Source organism: Mercenaria mercenaria, chromosome 1 (genome assembly GCF_021730395.1).
Source record: "Mercenaria mercenaria strain notata chromosome 1, MADL_Memer_1, whole genome shotgun sequence".
NCBI lineage: Eukaryota > Metazoa > Mollusca > Bivalvia > Venerida > Veneridae > Mercenaria > Mercenaria mercenaria.
In genome coordinates this window covers 18,273,907-18,299,197 of record NC_069361.1, presented here as the reverse complement: position 1 = coordinate 18,299,197, position 25,291 = coordinate 18,273,907, and the positions used below count along the sequence as shown (strand labels likewise).

At 34.9% G+C, this 25,291-nt stretch overlaps 2 protein-coding genes across 2 annotated transcripts in view; both read left to right on the top strand.

Annotated features, from left to right (window-relative positions):
• Positions 1-11,697, top strand: part of LOC123524194 (protocadherin Fat 4-like) — a 63,653-nt gene extending 51,956 nt beyond the window's left edge. Inside the window, 12 exon segments of the mRNA XM_053517995.1 lie at positions 85-270; positions 603-773; positions 1,075-1,225; positions 1,962-2,086; positions 2,294-2,596; positions 2,960-3,142; positions 3,445-4,241; positions 4,243-4,931; positions 5,518-5,634; positions 6,360-6,442; positions 7,528-7,584; positions 9,248-11,697. Coding sequence (XP_053373970.1) covers positions 85-270; positions 603-773; positions 1,075-1,225; positions 1,962-2,086; positions 2,294-2,596; positions 2,960-3,142; positions 3,445-4,241; positions 4,243-4,931; positions 5,518-5,634; positions 6,360-6,442; positions 7,528-7,584; positions 9,248-9,373 — 2,988 coding nt within the window. The 3' untranslated portion in view covers positions 9,374-11,697.
• Positions 11,698-13,145: 1,448 nt separating this feature from the next.
• Positions 13,146-18,079, top strand: LOC123545759 (uncharacterized). Its single transcript, XM_045332068.2, has 4 exons — positions 13,146-13,289; positions 14,196-14,378; positions 15,770-15,929; positions 16,961-18,079. The coding sequence occupies exons 1-4, from the start codon at positions 13,287-13,289 to the stop codon at positions 17,038-17,040; spliced, it is 426 nt and encodes a 141-aa protein (XP_045188003.2). The 5' UTR covers positions 13,146-13,286; the 3' UTR covers positions 17,041-18,079.
• Positions 18,080-25,291: the final 7,212 nt, after the last annotated feature.

The window sequence follows — 25,291 nt, the reverse complement described above, 5'->3', positions numbered from 1 at the left end:
CATCGTTGAGGATTTAGCATTACATGAACCCTCCAAATTCATCCTTCCTAATTTCATATATCCTTTTGACATTTATTAATCCAGGTATCGTGTGGAAACAGTCTTAAAGATGGAACGAAACTTAGCTTTACCAAGGCATTTATTGTGAACATTACTAACGTTAATGAAGCTCCAACAAACATTACTATATCTGCATACAGCATTGAGGAAAATAATAAGAGAGGACAAACAGTTGCAGAAATAAGAGCCGTGGACCTTGATAGCACAATGGTACATTTGGCATACATGTGTGTTTTTGTAAACTAATCATTAATTGTTTTAAGAAATAAACATTAAATGTTGATATATATCTTTGAATCATAATTCTCTACAAATATGCTTTTAAGACCTTTTTGGATATAAGAGGGGGTAATAGCTGATAAGTGGTTTTCCTTGTTTGTTTTAAACATTTAAGTCATGGAGGCATTTTTCAAATGTATCAATTCAAATCAAAATATTTTTTCTTGCAAACATTCCAAAAATGAAGGCTGTGTATTACACACTGTTCATGTTTCAGATAATGCTCAAGAAATATAGACTCGTTCACAAGCGTTATATTTCAGATTGTTTACTCCGTTGAAGCTGAAGAGGATACAGCTGCTTTTCGGATTGAAGATAATTCAAGGCTCGTCGCTAATGATGTGTTTGATTATGAATCAAGGGTTTTCTATCATATCTTTATTAAAGCAACAGATGACGAAGGGCAATTTACACTGAAAGAATTTGAATTGGAGGTATTTTATAAAGCTTTTTCATTTAGTTCAAAATACCAGGTAGGAAAAAATAGAGAAAAGTGAAATTCCTAAGAAACGTCTTCGTTTAATTAAAACAGGAAAGCCCATATTAGTATTATCCAACAACTTCATGAACAATGGATTTCTTAATCTTTGAAATATACTCGGTCATCGCTACCTGAACATACCTTTCAAACACGATGCGCATCTTACGCACTAAAATGAAAATTTATAGATAAGTATTTATCCTTTTTCAGTAAAGCTATTAATTATTGTTATTGATATTGTTATTCAATTAAAGATAACGGACATGAACGAAGCACCGACAAGTATAAAGCTGGACAATCAAGTTGCCTCTGAAAGATCTGAGCCTGGAAGTACTGTTGGACATTTTACAACTGTTGATCCGGACAGAAATCAAGACTTTGTTTACACATTAGACAAGCAGTACGGTATTACGATATTACAGTAACCTAGCTGAATAATGGACAATTCTATTCTGTAGTGTTTATTGTTTTCTAAATTCACGCTGACAAATGCGTTAAAAATCGAGATTTTATGTGATAGTTGTTGTCTGTTTTATCATGCGCGGATCCAGAGGTGGGGTCCCCCCTGGAAAATCCCAGAAAAAGGAAAGAAGAGAAGAAGGAAAAAACGGTTTTTCGAAAAAGTAACATTAGGATTGCATTCAAAGTGTATGTACCCCGACGTAATTCATATTTATGTTAATTATGTCAAAGAAACTGAGAATTATACCTTTAAGAAAACATAATTGCAGCGGAAAAGGTGCACAACATAATTGCAGCGGAAAAGGTGCACTTAAGTGCTCCTAAAATGCCACAGAATGCAGAAAATGAAGCGCTGAATTTCAAAATTTTCCAGGGGGGTGGGGGGCTGGGGCGGGGGGAGCTAGGATCCCCTAGCTTGCCCGCAGCTTTTTCTATTTCAGCCTGTTCAACAAAGACAATTCCTGTTCTCTTATACGGCTAACATCTAAACACAAAAAAAAAACATCAAATTATTTAGTGTATAAAGACACATGTTTGTCATAGCTCGAACGATTGGTACGTATTAGCTAGACCTTCCTGGTCTTAGTGAGGGGCCGGTCGGACTCCCTCTGAGAAAATTGGCTGGATCCGCGCATGGTTTTATGATACATGATCTTAAACATATGACTTTATCGTTTAGGTAGCTTCAGTATTAGCGGTAATACGCTGCTAGTTGGCGAGACTGGACTTGACTATGAAACAAAGTCGTCCTACAATGTAAAGGTGACCTCTGTTGATAACGGAACTCCGGCTAAATCAGTCCAAGTAATGACCATTAACGCATAATAGTGCTTAAATACATTTTTCTATGATATATCTCTTTTATTGTCTTAACCTCTGCAAAGATGCATTTGTGCTTATAACTTTTTCAAGCATAATAGTTAACAAAAGGCATGTTAAATTCCATATAGTAAACATATGTCTTTGTAATTTAGTTCGCAAAATTCCATTTTATTTGCTATTAATTTCAAGCAAGAGTTCTTTATCGAAATAAAAGACGCAAATGACCCACCTGAAAGGATCACAGTAAACAGGTTAGAAGTGGTACCGGAAAATGCTGTGATGAATACGGTGATAACATCGTTTAAAATTGACGATCCAGACACTGATCAAAGGCATGCCTGCAGCACAGAAAAGAGTGGAGAATTTATCTCTGTACGTATGGAAACTAACGCCGATCCAAAGATAGCACTGGCTAAAGAGTTAAACTACGAAGACACTAATGCACTTGATATTTTGCTGACTTGTACAGATGGGGAGTTTTCTATTAAAAAGGTATATCATATTTTGATAAAGAAATGTTACGTTAACTTTAATCACATAGATTTTGTATGAAATACTGCAAAATTTCATGATTAATATATTTAAGATATTTATTTAGCAACCATTAGTTACAATGGCGGTACGATAATATTTAGAATGTATGTGAACACTTACATGAAGCCTAATCATTAGATGTCCATAAACGACATTGACATTAGAGACATCAGTACTTGTCACGTGATGAAGTCATGCCGATCTGTTGTTGTTTATATGTCCAAAGTAATATAATCTCTACACTGTACGTTTAAATTTAACACTTTCTGTTAAAAGTGTTTTCCACCATATTCATGGCAGTCTGGTAAACAAAATTTGCAGGAATTGACTATTTATATTAGTGACGTGAATGAGGCACCCACCTCTATCAAACTTAGCGGCTCAAACACAATACTAGCTGACGCTCCAAACAACTTTGAGATTGGGATGTTTTCTGCGGAGGATGAAGATGTAGGACAAGCTCATACATTTACCATCAGTGGACAAAATTCAGATTTGCTTACGGTAAAATTCTATAACACACTTGCACAAGCAACACGAGATTATGTTTAAATTCATTTATTTCATTGAAAGTTTCTTGATATTTACTCTTCAATTGTGTAAATTTGACTTGATTGATTAAAATTACTAGCATTACAATATTCAGCGATGACAGATTCCACAGATATGGTAAAGTTTAGTTATTTTCACAACATTTCAAGTACTTACAAACTTTTGGGTCCGTTATCCTACTGTGCAATATAAATACATTTGACTGGTTTTATTTCTAGTGATAGTACTGTACTACTGTTGATTGTGAATTACAGATTTCGACAAACAATGAACTGATTTTGTTGGCGCCTATTTCTGCTAAACTCCTAGAAAGCTTTGATCCTAGTCTGAAGTTTACTGTAACTGTAGCAGATAGTGGTACCCCAATGCTTACTTATAGCCAAACATTTACATTGCCAATTACAGATGTTGTAATTGAACAAGAAGGTCTTCCTGAAGTTACAATCAGCTCAATTAAAGTGAATCTTACAATGAAAGATGGGCATGTACTCGGCCGTTTATATTCAGAAAATTTAACACTTCCATCAAGAATTCAGTTTAGCTTAGTGAAAAATCCATATGATATATTTTCAATTGAAAATAACTCTTTGTTAGTGCTAGCAACTGTAGTGGAAGCCAGTGTTGGATCTTCACTAGAACTACGCGTTCGAGTTGAAGATGTTGAAACACTTGAGACGGATACAAAGAGGGTAGATGTGTTGATTGACAGGCATACTAAATGTCTGTTAGCAGAACCAAGTTGCAAAGAAAATGAGATATGTGTTGAGCACGAAACATATCACGTTTGTGAATGTATTGATGATTTTAGACGTAATTCAGACTATATATGTACAAAGATTGACGACTGCAAGGCTGAAGAATATGATAGTGAGGACGAACACCATTGTTTAAATGGAGGAACATGTATTGATGGCATTAAGAGTTACAACTGCAGTTGCGCAGACGGTTTTGAAGGGATACATTGTGAAATAGAGAATAATGGATCTATTGCTTGTTCCACAAACCCTTGTTTAAATAAAGGTGTATGTAAACATAACGCAGGTAGGTAGTGTGGTCGTTTTAATACATACTTACTACTCCACTATGCCTTTGTTTCTGAAGTATCTAACATCACAAACGTTGTATTTATGTACAGAAGATATATATTTTTCACTGGTGCGTCTCATGATATACTTATTCATTTTAGAGGCTTCTTCCTACCACTGCTTATGCGCAAAAGGCTGGACTGGCTCGCATTGTGAAGTCAGTGTGGATGACTGTGAAGGTGCCACATGCTTACATAGTGGTACTTGCTTGGATGAGCATTTGACGTTTCTTTGTACATGCAAAGAGGCATGGAAAGGACTTCGATGCGAGTACGACAGAACAGTTTGTCTCGAAAAACAGTGCAATGAAACTCACGTGTGCGTAGGGACAACAACTTCAAACAGAACATTGTGTTTCGAAAACGAGAAATACGTAGTTCAGTTAGAATTTGCAAAACCAGATTTTACAAATGTAATAGCCTTTCAGGCTCGTCTGACTCATTTTATTCTACAATATGGACGTTTAACCACACTTACTATTCCGGTAAAAAGACAAAAACGGGATATTAATTCAGGAGAGCTGCAGATATACATCACAGATGCAGTAGAAACTGAGGAAAAATTCATATATTCATTTGTTATAATCGACCACACTGAAGTACCATTTACAAGGGATGACGTCCTGACAATTCTGTCAGAAAGGTGTCGTGATTTGAGTAAGTTTGATCAATATTTCTTTTTTTAAACAATATTGATGTTTTCTTCAATTTCTTTCGTATCACCATTTCGAATTTGAATGCAGTTTTTTAGAATGGAGACACGCCGAGGATATCTTTACAATTTTTACTAATCTGCTCAGTTCTCAGAGAGAAATGTGTTATGGTTGAAATTATAAAAAAGTAGAATAAAATCCTCGTATCAGTATAAAATGCAGAGTTAACCACGTTAACAAAATCAAGTGTACATTATCATTTAGTGGATACAATTTATTTACTGTAATTATGCCTGTAAATAAAATGTGTAAAAATAATGTTTCTTTAAAAATCATGATCTTGGATCAGTACGCGATTTCAAAGGCGAATTAACTTGAAAATAGTTCATATTAAAGGAGTAAGTCTGTTTAATGAAACGGGAAATCGTATTAACTTCTAGTCCCTTTGCGGAACTTATATCTAAGACTTTAAAAATTGTTCCGAATGTTTATTAAAATCTAATAACTCCTTCCGTTATATTTTCAATACGTTGTAATCTATTATTATATATGCTATTAATTCAAAACGTTTCTTTCCCATGTCATCATAGATTATGGAGAGGTTACAGAGGATGTTTTCTGTCCTTCAATACTGCAAGCTAGTAGCTATAGAAAGCCTACACGTCCTAAATCGAGTTCTGCCACGGGTGTAATAATCGGAGTAATAGGTACGATTTTGTCTTAAAATTCTATGAACTCATTTATTAGATAGAATAATATGATTATCACAGACCGTTTAACACCGATTTATATGTCAAACTAAATACATGTAGATACAGCTGCACTCGCCATTAAAAACGACTACTTTTTTATTTCTCGAAACGCAATAACGTTGTTAGAGAAACGGTGCGTTCCAGTTGCTTTGCGTAACGTATCTAAGAAATAAGTTCATTAGATTATTGCGCATTGAAGTTGCATTATGTTTTGCAATAGCTTAATAGTGGTTCACGAGACATTTTAGACCAAGTCGCCGGGCGTCCGAAACAGAGGGTAACCGCACTAACCCTTTTTCCATTTTTCACTTTCCATTCTTTTTTAGACATTGCCAATAGCAAGAGAACATTTTGATGCTATCATGTTTAAAATGAATATAGCCACTTACAATTGAGTTGAAGAACTGTCATAAGCAGATAATGTGTATTCACTAATTAACTTATAACTACAACATCAAAACTGAAACTTTATTAACTAACGCAGCGTATTTATTGTGAAATTATTATGCATCCATTGTCTTTTTATTTAGTTGGAGTTACAGTTTGATTCGCAGAAACACAGTTGTCTTGTAATATGTATATAAGCTAATAAAATAATGGTAACCTTATGTCATTTTTGCGTGTAAAAGTAAATATTATGGTAAGCACTTAAAAGTTTAACAAAAAAGTTTACATTACAGTTACAATTATACTCCTGCTCGTATTTACTGTGGGGAGTGTAATCATCTGGAAGAAAAAGAAAAGTAACACAATCAAACCACAGGTAACTTAGTCAAACCATATGTACTACATCCACGATATAATTTAAAACTTTAAGCACGTAGAACGATTACATAAAGCATTTTTCGTGTCTTATAGTTTTGTTAATGAATATGTATTCAGATGCTGGAAACGTTGTTTTTTCTATTTATTTTTTTGGCAAATACGTGATACATTTCAAATAATATATTTATTTATTTTGAAAATCATTTCTATAAATAATTTATCTCTTTTGATATGTCTGTAATAAAATAAATATCTATCAATTTTTCTCAGACTGTTTCGGTTGCGTTACTATTTCAGCAACGGCTTTCGTTTTATGTTGGAAATCATTTAAAGAATGCCTGGGATTTTAGTTTGGATTCATATCATCAAACAGAACCAAAGGGATCCCCCAAAAATTGTTGTCAAATTATTGATGTTAATGATTATATGGCGCTTTTTCAATAAATAGAATGCAAAAAAGCGTGCCGTGGCAATACTTCAACTGGATGATAAAATTGTTGCATTTTTAATATTATGCTTTAATACATCAGTGAAATCTTAGTATTTCATAAATAAAAGTTAACATTTCTGAAACAGATATCACCTAAGAAGTGGAAATTATAAAGATTTAGAATGATTAGATATTAATGCAGTGATATGAAACGCAGCAAAAACCCCCCAAAACAAACAACAACAAAAAAACAGCGAGCAATTTGATTAATAAGCCTGATATTTTCAGGTTACAGTGAAGGTCATACATACTGTGAGTTACGCTTATCATTTGCACCCAATATATACCAAAATAAATATGCCGTTTGATCTATTTGTAGTTTTAATTAAATGCTAGAAAGTTGTGTCCACGGAATTTGCGTCGTTCTGAATTCGTACCTACTGGCCTTCCGTAAGTAGTGAATTAGATTTAGATTTAACGCGATTTGATAAGGCGGTTGCAATATAAATTAAATGACTCTCGTATAGTTCTATAATCACAAAACTGAAAATAAAACTAAATTGAGCACACACAGTAAATATAAACCGCCTACATATTGCTTATCTACACCCTGAGAATTTCAATTGTATGACGTTTTTATAACTTTTCCTTAGACTACAGGTCAAGAAGAAGATGTAGATACAGAGGGAGACTATGCCACTATGCCAACGGTAATTCAAATATTCATAGATAAACTAACAAATTAAAAAAAAAAAAAAGAGGTGTGTCATCATTCTTATTTTTATGTAATATTGTGTCTGGTTAATGCGTCTGTTTCGCCAGCACTCTATGCATTAAGGCATTGAAGCTTTGGAGCAGAATGAATTGTTCGTTTTTATGCCCCCACTTTGGGGCGGGGGGGGGCATATAGATTTGCCCTTGTCCGTCCTTCCGTCCTTTTGAGAATGTTGTGTCGCGCCTAGCTCCAAAAGTATTTGACGTAGAGTCACAAAACTTTACAGGAATGTTGGTCAGCATGTGTAGTTGTGCACCTGCGGTTTCGCGTCCGGATTCATTCAGTCATGTAGAAGTTTTGGCCCCTGACTTTTCAAAAATTGGTCATTTTAGTGTTGTGTCGCGCCTAGCTCCAAAGGTATATGATATAGAGTCACAAAACTTTACAGGAATGTTGGTCAGCATGTGAAGTTGTGCACCTGCGGTTTCGCGTCCGGATTTATCCAGTCATGTAGGAGTCATGGCCCCTGACTTAGTAAAACATTGGTCATTTTTATGTTGTGTCGCGCATAACTCCAAAAGTATTTGACCGAGAGTCGACAAAGTTTACAGGAATGTTGGTCAGCATGTGCAGTTGTGCATCTGGGGTTTCGCGTCCGGATTCATTCAGTCTTGTAAGAGTTATAGCCCCTGACTTAGTTAAAAATTGGTCATTTTAATGTTGTGTCGTGCGTAGCTTGCAAAGTATTTGACCTAGAGTCACCAAAGTTTACCTGAATGTTGGTCAGCATGTGCAGTTGTGCACTTGGGGTTTCGCGTCCGGATTCATTCAGTCATGTAGGAGTTATGGCCCCTGACTTAGTTAAAAATTGGACATTTTAATGTTGTGTTGCGCGTAGCTCGAAAAGTATTTGACGTAGAGTCACCTATACTAAGTTTACAGGAATGTTGGTCAGCATGTGCAGTTGTACACCTGGGGTTTCGCGTCCGGATTCATTCAGCATTGTAGGAGTTATGACCCCTGACCTGGGAAAAATTGTTATTTTAATGTCATGAAGCGGGGGCATCTGTGTCCCATGGACTTATTTCTAGTTTATCGTTGATAACGGTGTTATTCAAAAATAGAAGTAATATGTTGGAATTGGTAGATTTTATGAATATGTTTACTTAACAGTAATTTCAAAGGTACGAAATTATTGAAACCCCTTCACCGATGTGGGTTCAAGCCTCACTCGGGACGTTGAATTCTTTATGTGAGGAAGCAATCCATCCGGCTTACGGAAGGTCGATGGTTCTACCTAAGTGCCCGCCCGTGATGAAATAATGTACGGAAGGGTACCTGGGGTCTTCCTGCACTATCAAAGCTGAAAAATCGGCATATGACCTATAATTGTGTCAGTGCGACGTTAAACCAAACAAAATCAAAAACAAAACTAAAAAGCCTGACATGCAACAAGCGACTGTGCTTTTTCAATGTCAGACCTTTAAATACATGTCTGAATATATAGATGATTCCAAAGTTGATTTTTAAGTTGAATACATATGTTTCATTACGGCTGATAATTGTAATGCAATCTCAAAATACAAGTTTTTATTATATTTGGTCATTTAGTTAAGCAGTCACGGCACTTGATTGCACAAACTACCTATATTTTACAGCAAAGCAGAGAACCCGACGATATAATGCAGTTAGGACCAGCTGAGAACATGCCTTTAACTGTGAATACTAACTTTATACAAGTAGCACCTGCACCAGATGTTCATGCATACACATCAGTGGTATAGACCATTTGTTTTGCCCAACAAGCGGAGAAACATATATGACTGTACTTAATGAACAACCCTAAAAATGACCAGTGAGTCAAAATACCTGCGGATGTTTGTTTTAGATTCACATGACATTCAATATCTAATCTAGTTGTCCACATAGCGGACACTTTTCTTGCTTACCAAATATAGACTGAATACGTATATAACTGTCTTTTTCACTGCGTTTGTTCTGATATTATAATGCCTTATGATGGTTTTATCAGAACATTTAGTTTCCCTACAATTTTTTCTACTATTATTATTTAAAAAGTGAAAGTATATTAATATACTGCGCTTCCAGAATCTTTCATTTTCGAAAACCAACATTTCAGTGTTTATTTAGTTCTGTGGATTAATCGTGTAATTAATCAGACTTCTGATTGATTGATTGATTTATTTCAGTACATAAAATACATGGTATGGTACAACACAAATTAAAACAAATTTCAAATATCACATATACAATGACTAGGAATTAAAACATATTGAACGACAATTAAGAACCATTACTAACATAAAATGCCAATAACTGCAGAAAAAACAATGTACCAGGACATGTATTCATAAACCCAAGATGACACAAAAAGAGGAATGTGAAACCCCTTATTTCCATTGTGGTCCTGGGTGAATGATGACATGTCCTAGCAAGGCACAACAACTTTGTAATAAATTGTGGTAATAAAATATAGTTAATTCTATTTTACTATACATTAAGCCGGTGCTATGGTGCGGTTTGGGTATTGCATACTTCATTATCTCTCATTAACAGGCTAAATCAAACCTAGTGCACTGTTATTTTGATTGGTTCCGTTCTCTATTTCCGAAGGATCTTCTTACAGATTTTATCAACTCTCACATCAGCAGTCATTAAGGAAGCCTCCTCGTACCTGGATTCAACCTTGTTATATTTTCTGGTTCTATAGGAGCATGGAGTTTATTCAAATTTACTACTACAGAATTTCGCTGGTGTCGCACGTTTCATTACCACCCAAGAACAGCCCCAGTCAAACCCAGTCTGCTATTGTTTTACTTGGTTGCATTCTGTGCTTTAAAAAGGGTTTTCTTACACATTTTTTAAACTTATAAACTCAGATATTCTATGATACATACGATTTTGTAAAGAAAAAAATACATCGAACAAGGAAGACTTCATGATACATTTAGTATTGCAAAGTTCTGATTCTAAATATGATAGGACCTGAACAAACTAAAATAAGAAACCAGGAAGTCTCGGTGACTGAGCTTATGTATTGGCTGTTAAGTAACGCACTTTTCAGTGTCTTGATGCTATCTCATCTCATTTTGTAAACAATTGCCGCTTTTTAACTTGTAAACATTTCATAACTTGTAAATGATCACATTATGTGCATGTCCGACATTGCCGTTTATTTTTATGTAGGATAATAAGACCACGCGTTTATCATGCTTTCATGATACATCCTGAACTACTTTTAACACCATGTTTAGCTATGGTTTTTAATAAAAAGAATTATGTCTTGTTGGTTATTGTTTGATTAGTCTAATGGAGATTTTGCCGGGTATCGACGAAATCATTCATCTCCAAGTGGTAACAGACAAATACTGAAAATTCTGACTATTCAATAGTATAGTTTGAATTGATAATTCTAATGAAAGCAAGAAGAATTAACTTTATCAGACTTAGCTGTTTGGAGCACAACACATGTGGTCCTTTTTGCAAGGCAAAATATATCAACAATCTTTATTTCTTTATTCAAAATGTCGATAACAGGCGGACAGTTTTATCTATACCCGTATATTACAGAAAGAAGAGGGGACACCAGTCCGAGTTTGCACATTGTTTTCTAACATTATCCAATTTCATTGTCTCTCGATATTTCTGTTTTGCTTCCTCTTCACGACAAAGCATATCGACACTACAAGATTAAAAATGGTAACATGGGAATGATTTATCGGTAGAACGAGAAAGACATAAAACTGCCAACACATTATTGCAAGAATATGTGGGTTGTTTCGGAAATGATCGGATGACTATATATCGTATAAGTGTGATAGATATTATGTTTGATGTGACATCACTGCTTTAAATTGAAGTGAAATGCACATATTTAAATACGTCAAGCAAAGGTATATGCTACATAGTAGCCGGATAGAATTTGTTTTAATTTTTAGATAGCCTGGCTAATACTAAACATTTATACGCCTATTCTTTATTGACACAAAGTGTAGGAAGTGCTGATCGCAATTTAACTGTATTTCGACAGCTTACAAATAAGGAACATGTTTTTGACCACTGAACGTCCTATCCGAATATTAAACATATTGGAAATTATGAAGAGATACATTGATGATTCATTTAACATATCATTAAATAAGTCTTGATTAACAAGAGCAAAGCAACTTCTTCTGGCGTATTTATCTATTTCACAGTATAAAATGATTCATTTTATTATGTACTTTAGGAGTCAGTCTTTTGTCAGTCACTTGTTTTATGGGATGAACGGCCATAAAAGTTATAACAATACCGTAGTTGTTGTTTAACTTATTTCAGGCTTTTAGAATTAAACATTAAATATTTTCAATTAAATTATTTGTACACAGAATTTAAAATAAAATGTCCGAAACACATATATGCTAATATTTGATACACTGCTTCAAGTATTTGAAAATTGGCTGGCTAAATATTTTGTGATGTACATACAGTGGTACAACACTAGTACTTGGAAATACATGTAATTTATACGCCAATAACCTTTTACTAAGTTTGCAAATGAAATATTTTTCGCAAAATATATTTGCAAAACTAGCTTTAAGACAGACAATTGAAAATATACAAGTGTATCGAAAATCACGCAACTTTGCATATTCATTTAAGGACATCTTATTGTTAATAGACCCGGAAAAATGTATCTATTTAATCAAAGATGCTAGTTCAGTTTTGTGCATCCAATGAAATTCATTTACAAAAATACTTAATATTACTGCAGCTTCCTTCTATAAAAAATATCATCACTGCAACTGCGTCTTTAAGTGTGGTTGTTTTAGAAGTTAGGTTCCTGCCTCTCTTTGTTTTATTTTATACGGTTTTGAGAATATAACTGATTATACAATATTTAAGAGCAACGTCAGACCGATTATTTTGATAATAAATTTTGTATAAAAAAGTAGAATTGCCCTTCTATCAAATCATGTTGCTCAGTGGCATAATAAAAAGCTACTAAAGTTCTCACTTTGCTAGTCAAATTTCTAATAAAGTTGTATTTTTAATTTATTGTCATACTTCAGTTAAATTAAACATACCGACGTTACCTTCGTACAAGTTGAAAACTTTTAATCTAGTAGACTCTCGCATGCTTCTTTGTTAAGTCTTAATTTAAATGATACGTTTAATTTGTTTCTCAACTGTAACTTGTACTGGAAAGCTATCGTTTTTGTTACTTGCGGATAACTAAAATATTGGTGAGTAGAACACTGTATGATTATGATATCAACTCGATATAACTGAAAACAACAATTAAGTTATCAGTTAATTGTCAATTTTGTTTCTAATTTAGCAACAAAATCTTCATTATGGCTAAACAGTGTTACATTTCATCTTTAAAAATTCCAAATAGAAAGTATTAATTTTATTTAGTCGGTTCAGCATTGTCAATTTCAGAATTCAATTGTACATCCTCAGTTAGTGGAATGGTACAAGAAACTTAGAAAAGAATGTACCTAGCCTCAAAAGCTTGACATGTCATAAAGGACAAAAGGATTCATTACTATGTTACAATTTCCTCATAGTCTTTTGGTATCAGTCAATATATATATATGAGACTCTCCCTACATTCCATGCAAATTTCATAGCAGCTGAACAAGCTTTCTACAGCGCATTTTCTTGACAGAGTAGACGTCAAAAAGTACAAGCATGGTAAGTGAATTTTTGATATTATAAAATTATATAATTTAACATTTACCATCTTCTTTTGTCATACTTTTAAAATAGCTAAATACACTAAGTACACTTACCAATATGATTAAAGGGTCGGGCATGAAAAAGTCACAGCAAGCACTGTTTAAAAAAATTAAGTGAAAATTACTTGGGGTATGACTGAAAAACTGAGAATAAAAGAATTAATGAACAAAACCGCGAAGGGTCTGAGTTCAACTTGAGTTTATTTTCAAAAAGGTTTGAGCCGTGCCATGAGAAAATCAACATAGTGGGTTTGCGACCAGCATGGATCCAGTCTGGTCAGGATCCATGCTGTTCGCTTTTAAAGCCTACTGCAATTAGAGAAACCGTTAGCGAACAGGATGGAAACTGACTAGATTGTGCGGATGCGCAGGTTGGTCTGGATCCATGCTGGTCGCAAACCCACTATGTTGTTTTCTCATGGCGCGGCTCATTTGTTGAAAAAAACTGTTAACTGTTAACTGGGAAACAACCGTTTTATGAACCACAATCATGAATTTCTTATATCAGTTTCATAAATCACCAAAAATCCGAGCCATCAAAATCGACCTTAAATATTACAAGGCAAATAGTTATTGTCTCCTACGTTTTCTGAATGAGAACCGAACAAGCGATTTTTGGACTTTGATAGCGCACGTAATTTTATATGCAGATAAAGTAAAAAAAAAAAGAAAGAAAAGGTGTACGTTTTACTGTTTCAATTAACTTGTTTTTGTTTCCAGTTTCCTTACCAAGAAGTATAATGTGAAGTATGAGAGCAGTTTTACGTTTTTCATGATTCGAGGTTTTTCAGAAAGTGTTGCTTAAAAGAATGAAAACTTTACACATAACATGCCATTCTAACAGAAATTATTTATATTTCAGAGGGCAATTTTCATCACAACCATACTACTGGCAAGTTGTCTGCCTTCTGATGCTTTTTTGTTTAGGAGAAGACGGAACTCTGCAACTGCTTCGAGTTCTTCCATCACTAACTGCTACTGCACAATGGTGAAAGGGAATCTCGTCGGTACTGACACTCCCCTTAGGAAAAGAAGTGTTGAAATGGTAGGAAAGAACAATGAATAAAATATGAATAGGTATAAACTATTCATATTTTAGTTAGTATATGTTTTCGTTCAGTTTCATTATATCTTAAATAATGTAATTTACTTGAGTATTGCTTCTGTACGGTGGATTAGGACATACTCGTTTCTATTCCCCGTTAAGTTACACTGGTACCGGAAACGTCAATATTTTCCATGCACTGACGTTTGAATTTCATATCGGGTGCGTGACGTAATTCAGTGAGTGTTGTTGCACTATGTTTTTATTTAGTTTAGTATTGTCAATCCTATTCAAGCTATTGAACATATTTATGACAGTTACATAACATTCATACCTGTAGATGCGTATGTAATAAAAAGGTTATTATCTTTGCATCGGGAAATATGCACTCGCTCTTCAGCGGAAGAATATCGCGCTCCTAAAGTCGCGCAATATTTCTGCTGAAGAACTCGTGCATATTTCCTGATACAAAGCTAATAACCTATAATTAATTTGGAAAGAGAAGGAATCTGAATGGTCAGCGGCAGGCTTTAATACATATGTGTAAATTCATAGATTGCAATGCAACCAACGTATTTTAATAGATGTAGCTGAATAATAATATATAAATCTTGAGGCTGTTCCAAGCAATATATTATTTGTATTCAGTTAGTTGAATGAACGCATTGAAGTAAAATAGAAAAAAATGAAACTCCACAGGTCGCTAAACACGACAAAAACGAAACTGTTGCAGGCTCGGTTTGATTGAGCCTATTCATTGACGGTAGTAGAAATGCAAGCTACCGTCCACGCCCTCTAGCCCCGGGTTGAGTAGAACGAACGTGTAATTCCATGAAAAGCGGTGTATGGTCCCCAGATAAAAAAAAAATGGGTTTGCTCTAATCAAGAAGCAATGGGCAGAACTAAACAAACTGGAATTTAGAAAGGGGATCTGAGGTTATGGAGCCTGCATATCACAGGAACTGCCAAAAGACAAAATTAAAAAGCAGGCACCATATCCAAGGGGTGATTATACAATACCCAAAGCTATGGAAGTCGGAGTATTGGAACCACCCAAGCCAAAATGGTCATGCTGAGAAACTAAACAGTGCCAATAACACGACAAAAAAGTCGTGCTGAACGATCTGAAAAGATCGAAATATAACAGCCCATATATGAATGTACGATGCAAGTTTTCTCTCCTGAAAAATCGAAAAGTCAGTTTAACAGTCGTCATGTGTACCTTTAACGGCGTGAACATCTCTATATAATTAGCGTAATACCACAAATATAACATTGTTTTATTTCACGCCCTACGACGTCAAACGTGTGATAAAAGTTACTCTTGAGCAGTAAAGTTATTGGTTAGAATTCATTTTTATCTTTTCTTACATTTAATTTGCATTTTTTAGAGTGGCAACCGTTACGACGTCAGATTTCAAGTTGATCCGTGCAATTTCAAAACGTATGACATTGACCAGAATCTAGAAATCACTAAAAGTGAACTCCATGATATATTTGGGGACGACGAAAAGGTTAATGCTCTGTTCAAAGCATTAGATTCTCCAATAGGTTCGTATAAGCATTATTTATTTAAAGGAAAATAAACAAAATCAAGTTCGAAACCGTAAACAAAACCGAAGTTATCATGCTGAGTAAGGTTTTGACACTGTATTCGATATCGTTTGTTTTCAGGAGATATGTGTATTTGTGTGTGTGTGTGTGTGTGTGTGTGTGTGTGTGTGTGTGTTTTGGGGGTTGGAGTGAGTGTGTGTGTGGGGGGGGGGGGGTAACGTTGCACCCACACAATTATAGGTCATATGGCGTCTTTTAAGCTTTTGATAGTAGATTGAGGCCCGAACTCACATCATTGAGGTGCCAGTGATTTGAAGGCAGCGATCATTACAACTCGTCCGCTCGGACACCCTTCCATATCCGATAAATGATCGATGTTTTGCAAAGGTGTAGTAGTAGGCATTGCAAGTCTCAGTCACTCTGGAGTACACAATGTTTATTAATATCTTAGAAGACACGATATTATCAGACTTTTTGAATTTTTTCATAGACAGGAAAATACAATAACAATTAATAACATGAATAAATCTGTTTTAAAATTTCACTTGATTTATGTTAAAAATCGAAGTAAATACTGCAGTCTGTCTTCAGAGTCTTTTGACAAGTTATTCGTTACCTTATTTAAATCATTTTACGATATACACCACAAACACTAGTAAAATTGTAGTTAACTTTTATCATAAACAAACATTCTGTAGTAATTTCTGTAACTATTCTGTAGTAATTTCTGTAACGTTTCTTATCAATGAAATATGTAGCAAAAGAGCTGACTAGCTTTTTCGTACGATGATTTTGAGCATTGCTGGAAATTAGAAAATTTATTTACAGGAACCAGATCACAAATACGAGCAATGATTATTATGTACCAGCTACTGAACGTTGTCACATCTCGCAATTGATTTCATCATGGAACTCGCACATATTCTAAATATATATTTGACTAAATCATTTACTTTTCCATATGGGGTATGATTAAATACTGCTGACGTTATTATTCACTTGTCATAATAATCCATTTTTTCATTCAGTTGATGGCGTTATAGAAGCGGAAGAGTTCTATTCAATGGCACCAGAGACCATCGTTGCATGCGCGGACTATGACGAGTAACATCAATATTTTCGTACGCGAGAAAGTTGTGGTTTCTGCGATATAACATCGGACATTCTGCACGATATAGAATAACTGATATAGTGACAATGTTAGCACCAAGTGTTAAGGATTTTTTCTTATAAAAGAAAGTTATTACCTTTTGTTTGAAGAGAACAAAACTGTGTTTTTTGTTGTTTTTTTTTTTTCAAAATGATAGCAGAAGATGGACCGCAATTGAAAGTATACTCACACGAATTTTCATTTCATGTTAACACGTTTCCTAACCATAATAATAATAATTTCTTTCTCATTGCTAAAGTCAATACTTACCTCTGTATCATGAAAGAGTTTTCCTGGAATATAAGAATATTTATTGAAGCAGTCCGTAAAAGGTAAAGGTTTCTTGTTTAGCGTAGGTTGTTCATGAAAATCCACATCTGAAATGATTAGAAAAATTTTAGTCGAGCCCGCAACAGGTGTTATATTTATCTCCCGCAGCATCAGTCTAGGCTGGTACTGCTAGAAACAGTATCGGCATTGAAACATATCAAACGGGAATAATACCCGTATGTTTGGCAGTGTAGTCTGATCTGATAACGACTATACCACTGACTCAGTAACAAGCGGTTAATTGGTTATGATGGAAAAACAACTTTAACTACGTATCTTTGGTGACATTTCATGATTGTGTAATATGATGCTTATATGCAAACACAATTTCGTCATTATGAAAAAATAGCAGACCTTACTTTTTTTAAAGTCAATTTGACAAGTTATTTCAGATAGTATATATCATTCAAAATATTTAACAGGAGAGAGGGAGAGAGAGAGAGAGAGAGAGAGAGAGAGAGAGAGAGGGAGTGAGAGAGCTAAAACATGTCCATAACAAATAAGTTTTCGATGTCTTGATATGCAGTGTTACTAAGTAAATGATATGTTGAATGTTACAGTGAAGTTTGCAATGTGACCTACTTTGAGCCTTGACTTTTTCTCTTACTAATATTGTTGACTGAAAATTTTTCTAACTATAATAAAATAAATCTATCCAAACTGCAAATGTCTTTTTACTTTGTTTGATAAGGTAATATTGTTTGTTTCTTACTTGTTTACTTGCAGGGTCCATTAATATTTAGCATTAACAATGAACGTAATACCTTAATGAAAGATTATTTGTTTGCGATTTTACCTGCATTGATCATTTGCCATTCCGTAAATTTGGCCAGATGTCTCTCCATTTGAGAGACCATGTCTTGATTCTAAAATTGTAGATCCAATCCTATAGCGTAAAGCGTACAATATCCTATCCCATCGATCGTGGTATTACATACATATTGTTTTTTTTTATTATTTAATTGATAATTCTATTTGGGTTATACTTAAATCCGAACGGAATATAAATATGTGAAAATCACAGCCGGAATATCGAACATCTGCTTCGTTTAAACTTGTTACAGCTCAATATATGTCAACGGCCCCAGCCTGAGCAAATAATCGCAAATATAAACTACACTAAAATGGATTATATATAAATACAAGATTTGCCATTTACACGAATCTTTTTCTTATTATTCTACTTTTCACCGGTACATATCTTCTAGGAAAGAACAGATTCTTTTTACAGTAAACCACAATATAACTGCGTTTCGTTTTCTTATATTTACCAGACCAAATATTGTATACCCACCACGGCAAACTTTGGCAGTGCTAAAAGCGGTATTTTATACACTTTAAACATTAAGATACACGTCATTCCTTTTATTTTGCAATAACTTGTTATTTTGATTTCCTAAAATAAAAGATATTCAAGTTTGCAACAATATTTTGATGGATGAAGTTGAAGATGTACTACCAAATTAAGCCATACTTAAAATATGGGATATCGGTACAACGTATACGGACCGTCGAAATTAAAACCATAACATTTTCAATGTTTGTGTATAGGGCGACTTGACACATAAAGTATGTGCTCTTCACCACTGTACCTATGAGTCGTGCAACATCAAGTTGTAAAAATGAAATGAATGAACTGGCACGCAGAAAAGTGCCATTCAAATATTCCACATGACATTGCAAACACAACCAGCCGTGTCCAACTGTACAAAAACAGTTTGGTTAATTCCGAAAGACAAGCATCAACACATCCCGACATGCACCAACAGTAGCCCGATGAACTCCCCGGAAACAATACCAGATAAATTCCCTTGCGAAGAATTAATGGCAAGTTAAGGCCTTTACGCGCGCGCAACGCTCCTTGCCTATCCGGCCCGAATCCGAAGCAACCCCCAAGCAAAACTGTTCACATGTCTTCTTCAAAGTTAATATCTTCCATGAAAAAGTGATTATGGAGATTTTTGTAAACCATTTGTTTTAAATCATTATTCATTATTCAGTTTGTGTAAGGATCTGGCTGGATCCTTATTGAAGGTGGCCACCAGTTCAACCGTGTAATCACTATGAATATCGTAGATGATAAGACAAAAGTGTTATGTAGTAATTGTGATGACCATCTAATCTGCCTTCTGTTCCCAAAAATATTTTATATTATATGTGTCATTGGTTACTTGCATTTGATTCAGATCAAAACGGCTGCTGTTTGCCACCCAAAAACCATCAACTGAGTCAACAAGCAATCTATCCATCCTAATATCCATGTGATCATAAAACAATTCAGGCGGCGAGATCACACCCGAAATCCGAAACCACACTAACCTATATCTCAACCCTAAGACAACAACAACAATCCTCTCCAAATTGTGACAATGCGAGATACTTACCTTAACACAATGAGTGAAACCATTAGGGCACCGCCATAGAACCATGTAAACTAAAATTCCGAATTCCGAGTATGTATCAAATTTTCGTCCGAATTTTGGACAGAATCTCTAATATTTAAACAATTTCAACGACCAAAAGCTTCTAGATCACCCATTCGTCCAGACCCCCGGTCAAACCGTACGAACCTCACCTGCCCGAACTAAAATGGACCAAGCAGAAATGCGCCGAACCGCCCCTCCAACATGCAGAGATACACCGCAACATAAAATCAAGCAGAACCATTTACCAAAGCATGTTCCGGATCTTGGAAAACTATCCCGGCAAAAATATCGTCCAACGGACGTAGCTGACCCCCAAAAAACTCAGACAAGCATCAAATGTCAGTATCTACTCAAAAATTTTAGTTAATATATTAAGAAATAAAGCATACAGTAAAATCTAATTTGAATCATAGAGTGAACAGGTGCTGGAAACAACCGTACGTTGCATCAAACTTCCATATACCTAAAAATGTAAACATGCCCGCAAGATCTCATTCCCAGTTATACACAGTGTTCGTCATTACTAGATGTAAGCGCCCACGACCTTGCCTCCAAACGAACGAAACCAAGCAGAGATGCATCGAAATGCAATAAAATTATATACAGACACCTCTTGGAATACTGAAACAATTTATAAACACCTGATTAACTCCGGAACTTAGATAAAAACCCGTCGATTACCAAGCCACTACAATCTGAGGGGCGGTTCGGCGCATTTCTGCTTGGTCCATTTTAGTTCGGGCAGGTGAGGTTCGTACGGTTTGACCGGGGGTCTGGACGAATGGGTGATCTAGAAGCTTTTGGTCGTTGAAATTGTTTAAATATTAGAGATTCTGTCCAAAATTCGGACGAAAATTTGATACATACTCGGAATTCGGAATTTTAGTTTACATGGTTCTATGGCGGTGCCCTAATGGTTTCACTCATTGTGTTAAGGTAAGTATCTCGCATTGTCACAATTTGGAGAGGATTGTTGTTGTTGTCTTAGGGTTGAGATATAGGTTAGTGTGGTTTCGGATTTCGGGTGTGATCTCGCCGCCTGAATTGTTTTATGATCACATGGATATTAGGATGGATAGATTGCTTGTTGACTCAGTTGATGGTTTTTGGGTGGCAAACAGCAGCCGTTTTGATCTGAATCAAATGCAAGTAACCAATGACACATATAATATAAAATATTTTTGGGAACAGAAGGCAGATTAGATGGTCATCACAATTACTACATAACACTTTTGTCTTATCATCTACGATATTCATAGTGAGTACACGGTTGAACTGGTGACCACCTTCAATAAGGATCCAGCCAGATCCTTACATAAACTGAATAATGAATAATGATTTAAAACAAATGGTTTACAAAAATCTCCATAATCACTTTTTCATGGAAGATATTAACTTTGAAGAAGACATGTGAACAGTTTTGCTTGGGGGTTGCTTCGGATTCGGGCCGGATAGGCAAGGAGCGTTGCGCGCGCGTAAAGGCCTTAACTTGCCATTAATTCTTCGCAAGGGAATTTATCTGGTATTGTTTCCGGGGAGTTCATCGGGCTACTGTTGGTGCATGTCGGGATGTGTTGATGCTTGTCTTTCGGAATAAACCAAACTGTTTTTATACAGTTGGACACGGCTGGTTGTGTTTGCAATGTCGTGGAATATTTGAATGGCACTTTTCTGCGTGCCAGTTCATTCATTTCATTTTTACAACTTGATGTTGCACGACTCATAGGTACAGTGGTGAAGAGCACATACTTTATGTGTCAAGCCGCCCTATACACAAACATTAAAACCATAACATTTTCAAACCGGTATTTACAAAAGTTATTGAAGAAAATATAACAAGCGTTGTTTCGTAAGTTGTATAAGTTTACTGACTGAGAATATCGAGTTTCGATGTTGACAGTTCTTCTATTTATCAGTCATCTGACTTTAAATAAAAAGATGTTCTTTTCAAACTTCTACCCGACAAATATCAATTAAGTAAACGCTATCAATAAACCTGCTTGTTTGTTGAATGGAAAACTATAAAAAAAAACAAAGAGCTTAATTTAGAAAAACAAACTAGTAGCCACAGATCTAATTATGTTTGTACTAAAATCTGACACGTTATCCAATACACATCCGATCACTACAATATATACAAAAGGGTCCGTTATTAGATAATTATTACGCAACTACTTTAATTGGATTATACATCATAATTAATTTTGTGCTCTACTTGTCAAACTGAACTAAAAGTACTTACAAAAAAGAGCTTGTATTCGGAAGTTGAAATCGAAGTGTAATTGGAAAAAAACAATTGCAATATAGATAATGTAATTATATATACGATGGAATCATAACGTGTTACCTTGAGCAAGCCAACGTAAATGGTGCACCAACAATGGCAACTTGCCAAAATGCACCATTACTGTTATTATTTTTATTTTCAATATAATTATTATTATTATTTGTTGTGACTTACCAGCTTTTGATGGTCAAAAAATACTCAAGGTGTCCCTCTGATCATTTGTCCAGGCATAGACGAGCACTTTGGTGGAACTATCGACCTTCCACAAACCCGCAAGCCAGCTGGATAGCTTCCCCACGTGAAAAAAACTAAACCTCTAGCGACAGTTCGAACCCACAGGAGCAAATTTATGGAGAAAGTGACCTTTATCACTCAGCCACGAAGGATCCTAACAACGAGTAAAAGATCAAAAATCAGACGCACATGAACTGCTGAGTTTAATTATTCATGTACTGTTATTCATGTGTGAGCTTGATCGGACTATCGATCAGCGAACTGGTGATTTATCGTGTAAGTTTATTTTTAAGAGTTTTTAGATATTCCGGAAGACACAAACATATGTGTCAGTGATGGAGCAACATAAACACAAGTTAAGCAAGTATAATAAGTACATTGAATTTGCAGTTTTATCCCCAACACATTTTACGTATCAAATTATCGTTATACGTAGGGAATGCGGAAACCAAAGAGATATTGTAATTGATGTTTTTGATATATTGTGTTACGTATTTTTGTAAAAAAAAACCCTGCTAATTACAAATTTGGATGTCAAGTTGACAAACAACTTTGTCTGTGTCCAGATTTTTATCATATTTCTCCGAGTTATCACTTACATAAGTATTGTGTAGAATTGAGACTTTGGATATAAAAAGTTAAAGACATTTGCCTTTGCTTCAAGTCATTTAAAATATTATTTTTTTTATGTAAAACCGTTGTTTAACTGTGATTGTGATGTCAAACTCTTGCATATTATTATGCTTGCATGTAATGTTTACCTGTTTGATCATAATAAAAAGAAAAACTATGGCATGGTGTAACAAAGTCAACGTTACATAATCCTAGGGTAAAAAGATGTATTAAGATAACGATACTGTTTTAAATATTTCTTTGTTTTGAACTGAAAGAATTTGAATCATTTGATTTGGTAAATAACCTATAATGTTACATTAGTTGTAAGATACTGTAAGATATAGAGAACAGATTACAGTGTTTACAGCCAATTTGAGAGTAACTGTAGATGATATAATAAAGCAATATTATAATGCTTCGGTAAAAATAGGCCTATGTTGTGATGTATATACTTATATGCGTCGGGCTAATTTTTACGAAATACCAAGTTAACATAAACGTGAATATTTGAACATTTCAAATTAGACTGGCGTCAGTCATTGGAGTCCTTCAAAACAAATATCTCTACTATAAAATCCTCTTTAAAAGCACTTTCCTGAACCATTTACAATATCTCTTATCTCTAACGAGGTTTTCTGAGAAAGTATCAGTATTAGAATGAAGAAAGAAATTAACATTACTACAGATTATTTGATCTCAACAGACTTTGTAAGTCTAATTTCAAATGAGCTTTAACTGATTTGAAAAAAGATAAAATTATTAGAGGCAGGTTCAAATAATTGAGATTCTGTCAAATTTAGCGGTCTATAATTTTCCCCATATTAAGAGGACCTGCATGTTACACGACATTATTGTACGGGTAACACCCTGTGACGTATCATTTGTTTAAAACTTGTACAGCCGCTTTCTTTACTTTCGAAAACAATAAAGTTATGCAGAACTAAAATAAGTGGTCTTAAGCAGTAATGATTTCGAAATTCTTGAAAAAAAAAATTGGTCGCAAAGAAGTCCAGTTTACAGAGGAATTACAGAAGCAATTTGACATTATTTAAAGGGTATAAGGCCTTTTTCAGATCCCAGAATTACCTGAAGTTCTTTCCATAATACGTCAAACTGCTAAATATTACGAAAGATATCCTCTGTATGTAAAGAATATTGAAAGCGTACACAGATTTCTTTTTATATAGGCGTTGAAATAAATATTCTATATAACGACGATTCTGTAAGCGAGGTCGCGCGTTCGCGCCCCTGATAGACATTTTATCATCCTTTCTCACCCTGTAAAATTTGACGTCCATCGTGGGCTCGGCGTGATTATACCCGATGCCCCAAGATATAAAGTTCAATGTCTGTGTACACGCTCTCTTTATGGAACACCATCATTCTCGCAAAATCCCCTTCAATTAGTCCATACACTTTTCTTTTTCAAGAAATATTTTTCAAATTATTCGTTCCTGGGTTGATTATTTGAATCTCAGTCTTGCCTCTATATTAAAAGCAAGCCCAAACCATATCATGATGCAAAACATTTCAAGCAACAACTTTCTTTTTCTCACGTTCTCACGTATCCTGTGAAGCACAACTGCCAAAACCCGTAGCTTCTACTTTAGGAAAAGCATAGCCTCATTAGAAATAACAGTTCTTTCTAATGTCAATTGCACACTTCCTTACGTAGTCTCAAGGAACGTGATCCTTTTGAAGATATTTACGTTGCTCCAGATGTTCAGAAATGCTGACGCTGTAGGTTGTTTTGAAACGTTTCTTGCACTCTCAATACTATCTACGTTTGCACTTTTACCAAATCTAATGACAAATAATCTTTTTAAGTCCAACGAAATGTTTATATTCGTGTCCAGCACTTGTACCTGGAAGCGGTGCTCTTGTTATATACAGAGTCAATTTAGAGATTCTTTGTCGAAGACACTTTACAAGAATGACTGTGAGAGTGCCTATCTTTGGCATATACAGCTCAAAATATTTTTGAGGAGTCATGGGCCCTTAAATATCATTTTATACAGTTTTTCTTAAATCTGTCCCTTATACTATAATACTATTTGAATGAAACTGCACAGGGACGGTCAGTAGCAAACCCAGTAACATATGATATATTTGAGAGGTTTACACTTTAACGATTTTTCGAGGTTTGGCACTGTGATTTTTTTGTAAAGAAAACCGCTTAAGTAGTCTTCAGTAAACGTTTCTCTGTATATGTTAACATTTACTCCCTCCTGTTTCTATAAAAAGACTCCATGTTCTATCAAGATTAATTGCATTAGGAGAATTCCATTTCTTTCCAAACCGCTCTCGTGCCATTTGA